The sequence below is a fragment of the Streptopelia decaocto genome (assembly GCF_964273445.1).
Source record: "Streptopelia decaocto genome assembly, chromosome: 2".
Lineage (NCBI taxonomy): Eukaryota > Metazoa > Chordata > Aves > Columbiformes > Columbidae > Streptopelia > Streptopelia decaocto.
The window spans coordinates 800,650-814,870 of record NC_138655.1 but is presented as its reverse complement, the minus strand read 5'-3'; the positions used below and the strand labels follow the sequence as shown (position 1 = coordinate 814,870).

At 59.7% G+C, this 14,221-nt stretch overlaps 2 protein-coding genes across 2 annotated transcripts in view; one reads left to right on the top strand and one right to left on the bottom strand.

The window, feature by feature from the left end:
• BOP1 (BOP1 ribosomal biogenesis factor) overlaps positions 1 to 4,998 on the bottom strand; it is a 72,080-nt gene extending 67,082 nt beyond the window's left edge. The window contains exons 1-2 of the mRNA XM_082043968.1: positions 4,789 to 4,998; positions 4,469 to 4,633 (exon numbers count right to left, since the gene is read on the bottom strand). Of these exons, the coding sequence (XP_081900094.1) occupies positions 4,469 to 4,633; positions 4,789 to 4,797 (174 nt within the window). The 5' untranslated portion in view covers positions 4,798 to 4,998. The remainder of the gene's footprint in view (positions 1 to 4,468; positions 4,634 to 4,788) is intronic.
• Positions 4,999 to 5,510: 512 nt separating this feature from the next.
• Positions 5,511 to 14,221, top strand: part of HSF1 (heat shock transcription factor 1) — a 65,944-nt gene continuing 57,233 nt past the window's right edge. Inside the window, exon 1 of the mRNA XM_082043970.1 lies at positions 5,511 to 5,664. Coding sequence (XP_081900096.1) covers positions 5,527 to 5,664 — 138 coding nt within the window. The 5' untranslated portion in view covers positions 5,511 to 5,526. The remainder of the gene's footprint in view (positions 5,665 to 14,221) is intronic.

Sequence of the window (14,221 nt, the reverse complement as noted above, 5' to 3'; positions counted from 1 at the left end):
GATCCCTGGGGTGATCTGAGCACCTGCAGGGACAGGACAGGATCCCTGGGGTGATCTGTGCACCTGCAGGGACAGGATCCCTGGGGTGATCTGTGCACCTGCAGGGACAGGACAGAATCCCTGGGGTGATCTGTGCACCCGCAGGGACAGGACAGGATCCCTGGGGTGATCTGTGCACCTGCAGGGACAGGACAGGACAGGATCCCTGAGGTGATCTGTGCACCCGCAGGGACAGAACAGGACAGGATCCCTGGGGTGATCTGTGCACCTGCAGGGACAGGATCCCGGGTTTAAACCCAGCACATGCACACGTCAGCCCGGCCCAGCTGCAGCCACCGGCTGTCCCGGGCTCGGCTGCGGCCGCTCGGCTCCGCTCCGCCCCGGCGCTGCCAAGGAACGGAGCCCGGCCTGGCGGAGCGCTGGAAGTCATTAAGAGGAAATCTAATCCGACAAGGACAGCCTAATATTTACACAGCCCCGCGAGCTGGAGACGCACCGAGCCACGGGCTGCGCGACGTGCTGACAGGCGCGGGAGCGCTGGCCCTTCCGCTGCCGGGCCCCGGGGGCCGGGACAGCTCAGCTCAGCCCAGGACAGCTCGGGACAGCTAAGCTCAGCCCAGCTCGGCTCAGCTCAGGACAGCTCGGGACAGCTAAGCTCAGCCCAGCTCGGCTCAGCTCGGGACAGCTAAGCTCAGCCCAGCTCGGCTCAGGTTGGGACAGCTCAGCTTGGGACAGCTCAGCTTGGGTCAGCACAGCTCAGGTCAGCTCAGCTCAGGTCAGCTCAGCTCAGCTCGGGACAGCTCAGATCAGCTCGAGACAGCTTGGGATAGCACAGATCAGCTCAGGACAGCTCAGTTCAGCTCGGGACAGCTCAGCTCAGCTCAGCTCGGGACAGCTCAGATCAGCTCGAGACAGCTTGGGATAGCACAGATCAGCTCAGGACAGCTCAGCTCAGCTCGGGACAGCTCAGCTCAGCTCAGCTCGGGACAGCTCAGCTCAGCTCAGGACAGCTCAGCTCAGCTCGGGACAGCTCAGCTCAGCTCGGGACAGCTCAGCTCAGCTCAGCTTGGGACAGCACAGCTCAGCTCAGCTCGGGACAGCACAGCTCAGATCAGCTCGGGACAGCACAGCTCAGATCAGCTCGGGACAGCACAGCTCGGCTCAGCTCGGGACAGCACAGCTCGGCTCAGCTCGGGACAGCACAGCTCGGCTCAGCTCGGGACAGCACAGCTCAGATCAGCTCGGGACAGCACAGCTCAGATCAGCTCGGGACAGCACAGCTCAGCTCAGCTCAGCTCGGGACAGCTCAGCTCAGCTCAGCTCGGGACAGCTCAGCTCAGCTCAGCTCGGGACAGCACAGCTCAGCTCAGCTCGGGACAGCTCAGTTAGGGACAGCACAGCTCAGCCTGGCTCAGCTCAGCTCGGGACAGCTCAGCTCAGCACAGCTCAGCTCGGGTCAGCACAGCTCAGGTCACCTTGGGACAGCTCAGCACAGCACAGCTCAGCTCAGCTCGGGTCACCACAGCTCAGGTCACCTTGGGACAGCACAGCTCAGCTCAGCTCGGGACAGCTCAGCTCGGCTCAGCTCAGCTTGGGACAGCTCAGCTTGGGACAGCTCAGCTCGGCTCAGCTCAGCTTGGGACAGCTCAGCTCGGGACAGCTCAGCACAGCACAGCTCAGCTCAGCTCGGGTCACCACAGCTCAGGTCACCTTGGGACAGCACAGCTCAGCTCAGCTCGGGACAGCTCAGCTCGGCTCAGCTCAGCTTGGGACAGCTCAGCTTGGGACAGCTCAGCTCGGCTCAGCTCAGCTTGGGACAGCTCAGCTCGGGACAGCTCAGCTCAGCTCGGGACAGCCCAGCTCGGGACAGCCCAGCTCGGGACAGCCCAGCTCGGGACAGCCCAGCACGGCTCAGCTCAGCTCGGGTCAGCTCAGCGCCTCGCTGCTCACAGCAGCTCCACACTCCTGCAGGGGCTGAGACGCCGGCGCCGCTCACCGCTCGGCTCCCCTCTGCTCTGTCCCGAGGGGCTGCCTTCGCTGCTCTGCGGGGTTTGAGCCCCAAAGACAAGACTACTCGCATTCCAGCTTTCTAGCCGCATCTTCTTGGACAGAACGGCAGGCGGCAGCGGGACGGCGCGGAGCAGGACGGCGCGGAGCCCCACGGCGCTGCGGAGGCTCGTCCCTACAGCCCGCCTTCCGCACCGACCGCACGTCCCAAACCCGTGTCTCACCGTCTCCGGAGTGTCCATCTCCCTGTTACTTCTCAACACGACAGTCACGGACCGGGTCCAAACCTCTGGTGGGTGCTTCCAACACCAAAGCGTTCAACAAGCAGTAATACCCCCTGAGCTAAAGGGTTCTCCTTTGCTAGAGCTGCTGCTTCCATGGATGGAGCAGAAAGACTAAGACCAGCAGAGAAAGAATCACAGAATCGTTTCGGTTGCAAAAGCCCCTCAAGATCGAGTCCAACCACAACCCACCCCAGCACTGCCCCCTGTCCGTCTGTCCAGCCCTCCAGGGCTGGTGACTCCAGCACTGCCCTGGGCAGCCTGTTCAATGCCCCACAGCCCTTTGGGGAAGAAATTGTTCCCACATCCAACCTCAACCTCCCCTGGCGCAACCTGAGGCCGTTTCCTCTGCTCCTGGCGCTTGTTCCTGGGGAGCAGAGCCCGACCCCCCCTGGCTCCAAGCTCCTTTCAGGCAGTTCAGAGATCAGAAGGTCTCCCCTCAGCTCCTGTTCTCCAGCTGAACCCCCAGGTCCCTCAGTCTCCATCACACTTGTGCTCCAGCCGCTCACCAGCTCCGCTCCCTTCTCTCCGCTCGCTCCAGCACCTCAAGGGTTTCTTGGTGTGAGGGGCCCAGATCTGCCCCCAGGATTCAAGACAAGCTCGAGTGTGAATTTTTCCATCAACCTTTGCTCCTGTACCTTCTGAAACCAGAGGGAGACTACGTCATTCTGATATTATTTACAAATGTAGCACCTGTGAGAGAAGCTTCACTACCAATAGAGCCTCTACAAGCCCAAGGTGGCAAAGAAGTTGCTCTCCTGTTACCAAGCGTGTCCCTACGCTGCGTCTCATCACCAAATGCCCACTCAGAGGCAGGAAACAGAAGCGTCCCCAACTCTGGACAGGTCTGGGCTCCCCCTCACTGACCCTGCGCACTCAGGGACACTCAGGGACACTCCCCTGCTACAGAAACCAGCTCCAAATGAACAACCAGTTACTTGAGAGCTCCAGGGACAGGGGTTGGGTTATGGGTGGACTTGATGACCCTGAGGGTTGCTTCCAACCAAAATGTTTCTATGTTTCTATAAATGCGATTTCTCTTCACAGATGTTTTGCTGTGGTTGACGCGCACAGGTTTGATTTTGCTTTTTCCCCACAATTAACAGAGGGGGGGCACCTCCAGGGGCCCCTTGCAACCCCAGCCACTCTGTGGTTGTGATACTGGGCGCTTATTCCCCCCACTTCCCTCTTCTCCTCCAGGCACAGGGCGGAGCAGGGAATAAACTGCACTTGGCTGGCATGGATTTGCCCCCACATGCCTTCGGTTTGGAAGGAGGGTCCCAGACCACGGGCTGGGGGGTGGGATGGACCCAGTGGAACCACTTACCCCCCCTGCCCTGTCACAGAATCACACAGCCCCAGGGTGTCAGGGGGTGAAGGGCCCTCAAAGCTCATCCAGTGCAGCCCCCCGGAGCAGGAACACCCAGCTGAGGTTCCACAGGAAGGTGTCCAGGGGTTGGAATGTCTGCACAGAAGGAGACTCCACAACCCCCTGGGCAGCCTGGGCCAGGCTCTGCCACCCTCACCCCAACAAGTTTCTTCTCCTCTTCCAGCGGAACCTCCTGTGTTCCAGTTTGCACCCATTGCCCCTTGTCCTGTCCCTGGTTGTCACCAGCAGAGCCTGGCTCCATCCTCCTGACACTCCCCCTTTCCATCTTGATCCCCAGCAATGAGTCCCCCCTCAGTGTCCTCTTGTCCAGCTCCAGAGCCCCAGCTCCCTCAGCCTTTCCTCCCACGGGAGATGCTCCACTCCCTCCAGCATCTTGGTGGCTGCGCTGGACTCTCTCCAGCAGTTCCCTGTCCTGCTGGAACTGAGGGGCCACAACTGGACACAAGATTCCAGGTGTGGTCTCCCCAGGGCAGAGCAGAGGGGCAGGAGAACCTCTCTGACCCACTGACCACCCCCTTCTAACCCACCCCAGGTCCCATTGGCTTCCTGGCCACAAGGGCCAGTGCTGGCTCAGCCCACAGCACCCGCTGTTCCCACCTGGTCTCCCATCCAAGCACTGACCGGGCCCGACCCTGCTGAGCTTCCCAGAGCAGATGAGATCGGGCGTTCTCAAGGTGGTATGGCTCTATATATTATACATATATACATACGTTCCCAAAGTATATCCTGATGGTATCTGAGCTAAACCCTGTGCTCTCTGTCCCCCACCCCGTCCCCGCGCCGCCCTCACGTGTGTCCGGGGGTGGGCGCCGCCGCCGGGCTCGTCCTCCGGCTCCGAGTCCCAGTCCCGCTCCTCCCCCGCCGAGCCGCTGTCGCTGCCCGAGTCCTCCAGCCCCGAGTAGACGCTCTCCCCGCTGTCCGTCAGCTCCTCCGCGCTCTCCCCGCCGGGCCGCGCCTGCAACGGAACGGGGCGGCGGGGGGGGGTCAGGGCGGCGGGTCCCGCTCACCGAGCGGCCCCCCGGCGCGTCCGCGGCCTCACCGTCACCATGGCAACCGCCCCCCGTCACCATGGCAACCGCCCCCCAGCCACACACACTCACACCCCCCGACCTGCTCCATGGCCGCGGCTCCGCGTGCGACGGCCCCGACGTGCGCCACGTGCGCGCGGGTCAGAGGTCACGGCCCCGCCCACGCTGCACGGCCTTGCCCCGCCCCTAACCGCCCAGCAGCGCCCACCGGGGGAGGGGGAACGGAAGAGGGGGAGGGGAGGCCGCGCTCCGGGAGGGGCGGGGGGGGAATAATTACTGAGCGCGGGTCAAAGGGGAGAGGTAGCGCGGCACCGCGCGCATGCGCACTGCCAGGCACCGGGCGGGCGTTGGCGCGCTGCGCATGCGCAAAAGCACGCATGGGGGACTGCCGGCACACCGCAGCCGGCTCGACACAAGCGCGCATGCGCACTGCCAGGCACTGGGCTGGCGTTGGCGCGCTGCGCATGCGCAAAAGCACGCATGGGGAGTGCCGGCACACCGTAGCCGGCTCTTCGGCACAAGCGCGCATGCGCAGCGCGGGATTCCCTCCAGGGCGGGGCAGGAGGGGGGACGCGCATGCGCATCGCGGGGAAGGAGGAGGCGGGTGGGCGGGGCGCATCACGGAGGCGGCCCAAGATGGCGGCGGCCATGCTGGGCCCCGGGCGGGTCAGTGCGCAGGCAGCGGCCCGTTCCCGCCGCGCCCCCCGCCGCCCGCTCTGAACCCCGGGCCGCCCGCCCGCCCCGACACGCACCTTGGCGGCGGCTTTACGGAGGTGCGGGGCAGCGGCGCGGCGCGGCCGGCCCCGGAGCCCTCAGCGCCATGGACGGGCCTGGCGCGGCGGCGGGAGGGGGCGGCGGCGGCGGCGGCCCCGGCGGCAGCAACGTCCCCGCGTTCCTCACCAAACTCTGGACGCTGGTGGAGGATCCCGACACCGACTCGCTCATCTGCTGGAGCCCGGTGAGTCCCGGCGGGGAGAAGCGGCCGAGGCCCCGGGGCCCGGCACCCGGCAGCGGGCGAACGCCCGCTGCCGGGTGTCCGGGCCCCGGGGCCTCGGCCCAGGCGTTTCCGTAGCCCACAGCACCCGCTGTGCCCACCTGGTCTCCCATCCAAGCGCTGACCGGGCCCGACCCTGCTTAGCTTCCCAGATCACATGAGATCAGGTGTTCTCAAGGGGATATGGCTGTATATATCATATATGTATGTATGTATATGTTCCCAAGGTATACCCTGATAGTATCTGAACTAAAGGGCAGAGCAGAGGGGCAGGAGAACCTCTCTGACCCACTGACCACCCCCTTCTAACCCCCCCCAGGTCCCATTGGCTTCCTGGCCACAAGGTCTCCCATCCAAGTGCTGACCGGGCCCGACCCTGCTTAGCTTCCCAGACCAGGCATTCCCAGGGTGCTATGGCTGTATACATTACATATATATATATATATATATATGTATATATATATATATATGATCCCCAAGTTTATCCTGATAGTATCTGAACTAAACCCTTTTTTCAAGGGTAGAGCAGACCACCCCCTTCTAACCGAGCCCAGGTCCCATTGGCTTCCTGGCCACAAGGGCCAGTGCTGGCTCAGCCCACAGCACCCGCTGTTCCCACCTGGTCTCCCATCCAAGCACTGACCGGGCCCGACCCTGCTGAGCTTCCCAGAGCAGATGAGATCAGGTGTTCTCAAGGGGGTATGGCTGTATATATCATATAAGTATGTATGTATATGTTCCCAAGGTATACCCTGATAGTATCTGAACTAAAGGGCAGAGCAGAGGGGCAGGAGAACCTCTCTGACCCACTGACCACCCCCTTCTAACCCCCCCCAGGTCCCATTGGCTTCCTGGCCACAAGGGCCAGTGCTGGCTCAGCCCACAGCACCCGCTGTTCCCACCTGGTCTCCCATCCAAGCACTGACCGGGCCCGACCCTGCTGAGCTTCCCAGAGCAGATGAGATCAGGTGTTCTCAAGGGGGTATGGCTGTATATATCATATAAGTATGTATGTATATGTTCCCAAGGTATACCCTGATAGTATCTGAACTAAAGGGCAGAGCAGAGGGGCAGGAGAACCTCTCTGACCTACTGACCACCCCCTTCTAACCCCCCCCGGGTCCCATTGGCTTCCTGGCCACAAGGGCCAGTGCTGGCTCATGGTCACCCTGCTGTCCCCAGGACCCCCAGCTCCCTTTCCCCTACACTGCTCTCCAACAGCTCATTCCCAACTTACACTGGAACCTGGGGTTGTTCCTGCCCAGATTCAACACTCTACACTTGCCCTTGTTCTATTTCGTTAAATTTCTGCCCGCCCAGCTCTCCAGCCTGTCCAGGTCTCTGATGGCAGCACAGCTTCCAGTGTCACCACTGCTCCCAGCTTGGTGTCACCAGCAAACTTGCTGACAGTCACTCTATTCCCTCGTCCCAATCACTGATGAATATATTGAATAACACCGGCCCCAGCACTGCCCCCTGAGGCCCTGCACTAGATACTGGCCTCCAACTGGACTCTGCCCCATTGGCCACGACTCTCTGGCTTCTTCCCTTCAGCCAGATATTCTCAGCTTACTGTGTTTAATTCCTTTCGTTTAATTTCCTTCAGTAACAGAAGAAACAAGCTCGGGGGGTGGGGATTGTGGACCCCTAAATGGCTGCAGGAGGGAAAAGGATTTTCTCTGTGCATTTGAGGAGAAACCGGCAGGCATATAAACATAAAAGGGAGGTTGAGAAGCGCAATACACTTCTTAACATGTATAAATTCTAATTTGGCTTCTTTGAAGGTAAAGCCTTCACATTTTATTTGCAGTTCCTTGGCACGCTTTTTAAATTAACTTTCTCAGCTTTAATACTTCTCTGGTCCCTAGAGAGGTGATTCAAACGTGGCTTCGAGGCGTTTATTGTGTCCTCAGCGCCAGCGCTTCCTGCCCTGCCTCATCCATGGGTCCCCGCGGTTTCTCGGGTGTCACCGGGGCCGTTCCCATCCCATAACCCGCGGGTTTGCTGATGGGAGCCCCGAAGCGCGGAGGGAACAGGACACTCAGCAGCGCCTCGGATCGGGGCAGCTGCTGCGCTGGGTGCTCAACGGGGACGCACACAGAGATGCTTTGCCCTCATTATCTCTAATCAGTCGGTGTTTCTCATGTATAAGAGGAGATGGCACTGGCTGAGTTGCTGGGCAGACGGTTGGCAGAGGCGGATATCGGGTTGGCAGAGGCGGATATCGGGTTGGAAAGGCAAATACGTGGTCGTGCCGCTCACCCGTTGTGCAGTCTCTCCCCACAATGATCCTGCGCAGGCCAAAACTGTAGAAGAATGTGAAGAGTTGAAGGAGGAGGGCTGTGTTCCTGTGAAACACCACGGCTGGCTGTGATTTGCTGCTCGTGGGGCCACGGGAGCGGGTTCAGCTTGTTGTCCTCCACGGGCTGGTGTTTTTTCCTGGGTGTTTTTCTCCTCTGTGGAACTGGTGAGTTTTGGTGACCCGTTCTGCTGAACGTTCTGTGACGCTGAAGCGTCCCCTGTGCCGGCTGTGGCACTTGTCACGGCTTCTCCAGGGACGGGACAAGCTCAGGGAAGTGCCAGAACCACTAAGGAGAGGCTGGACCCGCTCTGGTACCTGTATCTCAGCTGCATCTTCAGCTCACTGATGTGACTCCTCACCCTGTCTGAGCTGATTCTCCCCTTAGTCTCAGCTGGATCCAGAGTGAGCTCAGTGTGGTGTTTAAGCCCAGGTTTAGTGATGGGCTTGGGAGTGCTGGCTTAACAATTGGGCTCCATCTCCAGGATCTCTTCCATTCTATTCTAAACCGTCAGGAAAATGGTTTTCACAGAATCACAGAATGGTTTAGGTTGGAAGGGAACTAAATCGCCACCAGTGCCCCCCCTGCCATGAGCAGGGACATCTCACAGCTCAGGGTGCTCAGAGCCCCGTCCAGCCTGGCCTGGGGTGTCTCAGGGATGGTTCAGCCACCACCGCTCTGGGAACCTGGGCCAGGCTCTCACCACCCTCAGGGCAACAATTCTGATACCCAGCCTGAATCTCCCTCCTTTAGTTTAAAACCATCACTCCTTGTCCTGTCACAACAGACCCTGCTCCAAACTCTGTCCCCATCATTCTCATCAGCCCCTTTTAATTACAGAAAGGCTGCACTAAGGTCTCCCCGGAGCTTCTCCTCCCCAGGCTGACCCCCCAGCTCTCTCAGCCTTTCTCCCCAGAGCTGTTCGGCCCTCGGCCCATTCCCGTGTCCCTCCTCTGTCCCGCTCCAACAGCTCCATGTCTGGCTGGTGCTGGACCCCAGGGCTGCCCGCAGAGCTCAGGGGGTCAGCACAGGGGGCACAGGGGCAGGATCCCCCCAGTGCTGCTCACGCTGCTCTGGATTTGCTTGTACGTGCGTTTTCTGGCCCGTTGGGCCCAGGTGAGCGTTAGGGAGCAAACGTGGGTCGGGGCCACGCTCAGCATCCCCAGGGCGCTGGATTGGCCTGACCATGCGTGAAACTGTCCCTTACGATGAAGATGTGTGTGGTGGCCACGATCGCCTTGTGGTGGCTCCTACAGTGGCTCTGCTGGTGGTTTTGGCCGCTCATCTTGAAGGAAGCGTCAGGTTCAGAGACATCGTTTTGCTTCTTGTCGCTTGGGGAACAGGGACAAAGGTGGGGACGGAGAGTCTGGGGGAACGTGAGGATGCTCCTGAGGGGCAGAGTTCGGAGGAAACCAGGAGATCTGCTGTCCCACCCAAACAGTCACTCTTGGCCAAGTCTTAAGGCTGAATTTAGAATATGCTGAGCTTAAGCTTGTGGAGTCTGAGCCTCAGTCCTTGTATCAGCAGTTCATAGAATCACAGGTTGTCCTGAGCTGCAGGGACCCACAGGATCATGGGTTCCAGCTCCTGTCCCTGCCCCCTGTCCTGAGAGCCTCGTGTCCGTCTGTCCAGCCCTCCAGGGCTGGTGACTCCAGCACTGCCCTGGGCAGCCTGTTCAATGCCCCACAGCCCTTTGGGGAAGAAATTGTTCCCACATCCACCCTCAACCTCCCCTGGTGCAACTTGAGGCCGTTTCCTCTGCTCCTGGCGCTTGTTCCTGGGGAGCAGAGCCCGACCCCCCTGGCTCCAAGCTCCTTTCAGGCAGTTCAGAGATCAGAAGGTCTCCCCTCAGCTCCTGTTCTCCAGCTGAACCCCCAGGTCCCTCAGTCTCCATCACATTCGTGCTCCAGCGCCTCAGCAGCTCCCAGCAAGGCCAGGCTGTTACAGCCCAGTACGGCCATTGAGCGCCCCGAGCTTCGTGCTGTTTTAGAGCGGGAGGTGGCCGCGCTGTTGGGGAGGGTGACACAGCAAAGGTGGAACAGCAAACCCTCCACCACGTGCTGATCTTCTGCAGAGCCTGGTTGGACTCGACCATCTGAAAAGTCTTTTCCGACTGTAAAGATTCTGTGGGTGCGGAGCCGTTCCTGCGCCGTTGTGCTCTGACCCGGCGGCTCCGTGCGTGCTCCCGGACAGCGGGGTTGTCCGAAATCCCAGCGGCGGCAGCTCGTGTTGCTTGTGAACACACACACACACATCCCGCACCACTTGCCCATTTGAGGTCGGTGCCGAGGTCCTTGTCTGCGCTGGGACAACAACTCTGTTGAAACTGTCACCAGTTGTCACCATTTCTACAGACTCATTTCATTTGGCAGAGACCCTCAGGATCATCCAGTCCAACCATAACCCGGCCCTGGCGCTACCCCATGTCCTGAGAACCTCGTCTAAACGCCTTTTCACCCCTCCAGAGATGGTGACTGGTGCCTTAACTCCCGGTGTGCGGTGACACCGCTGCCGCTCCGCCGTCCCCAGGCCCGGCCTTATCGCGAGGAAAAGGACTCGCTTTGACAGGGTATCGTATGGAAAATCCGAATGTATAGCTGGAAATGAGCAGAAAAACGGCAATGCCGGCGTGCTGGGGAGTTGTGATCTGCGCCCTGGGGAAGCGGAGGAGGCAGCAGGAAGGGGATACAGGGAAACGGGGGGTTTCTCTTATATATTGAATCTCGTGTGCAGGTAATAGCAGCTTTCATGATTTTGCAAGGGGGGGGTCGATCAGTTTACTAAATAGGGTGAGGGTTTGGTAGATAAGGCTCTTAATGAAACAAAACAAAAGTAAACCATTGTTCAGAGCTTTTATGCTTGAGTTACTTTCAAATTCTGTGTTTGCAATGCAGATTCAAACTAAACCTTACTCTCGTAAGCGTGGCGACCAAAATACAGTATTGGTACAGGGCAATAAGAGCTGTAGTTGTGTTGCATTTCCGATTGAATCTTGAATCTCTCTCCCTCCCTCCTTCAGTGTGGAAGGAGTGGGCACATCTCCCTCTCTCTGCTGGTTGAGGCCAACAGCTTTTGTTTGGCCCCAGAGCCCCCTGGCCTGGGCCATTAGGAGAAGGGAGCGCCGAGGCACCACTGGGCACCCACAGCCAGGGTGGGGGCGTTTGGAGCTTCAGGGGCACCCACAGCCAGGGTGGGGGTGTTTGGAGCTTCAGGGGCACCCACAGCCAGGGTGGGGGTGTTTGGAGCTTCAGGGGCACCCACAGCCAGGGTGGGGGCGTTTGGAGCTTCAGGGGCACCCACAGCCAGGGTGGGGGTGTTTGGAGCTTCAGGGGCACCCACAGCCAGGGTGGGGGTGTTTGGAGCTTCAGGGGCACCCACAGCCAGGGTGGGGGCGTTTGGAGCTTCAGGGGCACCCACAGCCAGGGTGGGGGTGTTTGGAGCTTCAGGGGCACCCACAGCCAGGGTGGGGGTGTTTGGAGCTTCAGGGGCACCCACAGCCAGGGTGGGGGTGTTTGGAGCTTCAGGGGCACCCACAGCCAGGGTGGGGGTGTTTGGAGCTTCAGGGGCACCCACAGCCAGGGTGGGGGCGTTTGGAGCTTCAGGGGCACCCACAGCCAGGGTGGGGGTGTTTGGAGCTTCAGGGGCACCCACAGCCAGGGTGGGGGCGTTTGGAGCTTCAGGGGCACCCACAGCCAGGGTGGGGGCGTTTGGAGCTTCAGGGGCACCCACAGCCAGGGTGGGGGTGTTTGGAGCTTCAGGGGCACCCCCAGCCAGGGTGGGGGTGTTTGGAGCTTCAGGGGCACCCACAGCCAGCACGTGTAACTTTCCGTGCACATTTGCATGTGTATTTCTCCTCGCGGGATTGCGAGTGTATTATAAATTGACCCTCGCAGAATCACGAGTGTGCACTTTCCGTACTCACTACGAGTGCGTGTATCCCTTTACAATAACCCCACACCGTGTTCATGCAGTGTGGGCTCCTCCCGGACCCAGGGCGGCTCCGGCATTGTTTTGGTGCAGCCACGTGCATGCACCCCATGGACCGCCTGTTGTATTAGCTGCTGCCCCTTCATAATTTTCCTCAACTGATATCCAAACCTGTATTCAAGTCACTTTTGGAGCCCTAAACCCTGTTTCTCACCGGTTTAATAAAAGTTGGTTTGGACCCTGTTGTCCCTTAAACGAACCTCGGGGAGCCTCCGGGACAATCTAAATTCAAGAATGTGACCTTTAAAGGTTGGGGGTTTATTTGGCTCGAGCTAAAGGTTCGTTTAGAGTCGCAAGGTCCGGTGTTGGGCGGGAGGCTGAAGTGAGAGCCTTACTAAGACTGAATGGAAAAGCCCTCCTAGAGCCGCAGAGCGCTGGGCACCAAACACCCGGAGCTGCCCCGAAAGCTGCGTGGAACCGGCGCCAGGTGCTGACAACACAAAACACAAGAGTCAGGAGCTGTCCTTGGGAACGGCGCCGGTGCCTGGTCCCCGGTGAAACCAGCACAGTTTTGGAAGGCCCGTCGAGGTTGGCACATTTGCTGCTGACACCAAGTTGGGAGGGAGTGTGGAGCTGCTGGAGGGCAGGAGGGATCTGCAGAGGGATCTGGAGAGACTGGAAAAATGGGCTGATTCCAATGGGATGAAGTTCAACGAGGCCAAGTGGCGGGTGCTGCGCTTTGGCCACAACAACCCCCTGCAGCGCTCCAGGCTGGCACAGAGTGGCTGGAAGGGACCTGGGGGGACTCATGGACAGGAAGCTCAACATGAGCCACCAGTGTGGCCAAGAAGGCCAATGGGATCCCGTCCTGTATCCAAAACGGCGTAGTCGGCAGGACAAGGGCAGTGATCCTTCCCCTGTGCTCTGCATTGGGGAGGCCACACCTGGAGTGTTGTGTTCAGTGCTGGGCCCCTCAGCTCAGGAAAGAGATTGAAGTGCTGGAGCGGGTCCAGAGAAGAGCAACAAGACTGGGGAAGGGACTTGAACACAAGCCCTATGGGGAGAGGCTGAGGGAGCTGGGCTTGTTTAGTCTGGAGAAGAGGAGGCTCAGAGGTGAGCTCAGCACTCTCTAGAACTACCTGAAGGGCAGTTCTAGCCAGGTGGGGATTGGGCTCTTCTCCCAGGAATCAGCAATAGGACAAGGGGCCATGGGCTTAAACTGTACCAGGGGAAATTGAGGCTGGAGATGAGAAAGCAATTCTGTGCAGAGAGAGTGGTCAGGATTGGAATGGCTGCCCAGGGAGGTGCTGGACTCACCGGCCCTGGAGGGTTTTAAGCTGAGATTGGCCATGGCACTTAGTGCCATGATCTAGTCAATGGACTGGAGTTGGACCAGGGGTTGGACTCGATGATCTCGGAGGGCTTTTCCAACCCAGTCCATTCTGTGATTGTGTGATAGTGTAAATGACTCTGCGGGCGGTTTGCGCGCGGCCGACGCTGCTCGTGCTGCTCTCGTGCAGCGGGTCTGTGCCGCAGCCGTGCTTTGGGGTCCAGGCTGTCTCGCTGATCCTCACACTCTTCTCCACGCCTTTTCGTGCCAAGCGCTCGTCCCGCAGCTCCGTCTGGCCCTGGGTCCAGCCACGGGCGCCTGCTCCGGGCTCCCACCGACTCTGCCTCTGGTTACACCTCCCGCAGACCCCGCAGCGATCTCGTCGCCCCCTTGGCTTTGTTTTCCGCTGCCTCAGGGTCGCGCCTGCTCCTGGAGGTGGCTCTTTGAACCCTTTCTTCTCCCCAGCTCGTTATTTGCGCTCGGTGTGAGCACCGGAGCTCAGCCCCATGCAGGAGCGTTTGTCGCTCTCTGCTCTGGGAGCCAAGGACACTGTGAGTTCTGCCCATGGGCGTGAGGAGCTGGAATGGGCTGGACGGACAGAGCTGGACGGACAGAGCTGGACAGACAGAGCTGGACTGACACCCACACTGAGCAGGGAGAGGCTTCCAGCCCACTAGCGATGTGAGAATTACTTAAGGAGGGGGGACCCTCTGCTCTCTCTCTCTAGGGTGTTCTTGCTCTTGCACGTTCTGTTCTCCTTCGCTCTTTGTGCCAGAGCCGGGGCAGTTTGCTTCGGGACGTTTAGTTCGGCTTTTTATCATTTTGCAGAGGCCTCAGGGCTTTTCTGCCTTTTTCACTCTCTGGGATGAGCTTTGGGACCAGGTGCCGTTTCTGGGACTGGCTGCTTAGTGTGGGTGTGAGGAATTGCCTTGACTATCTTTTATTTCTATTTTATATATATATC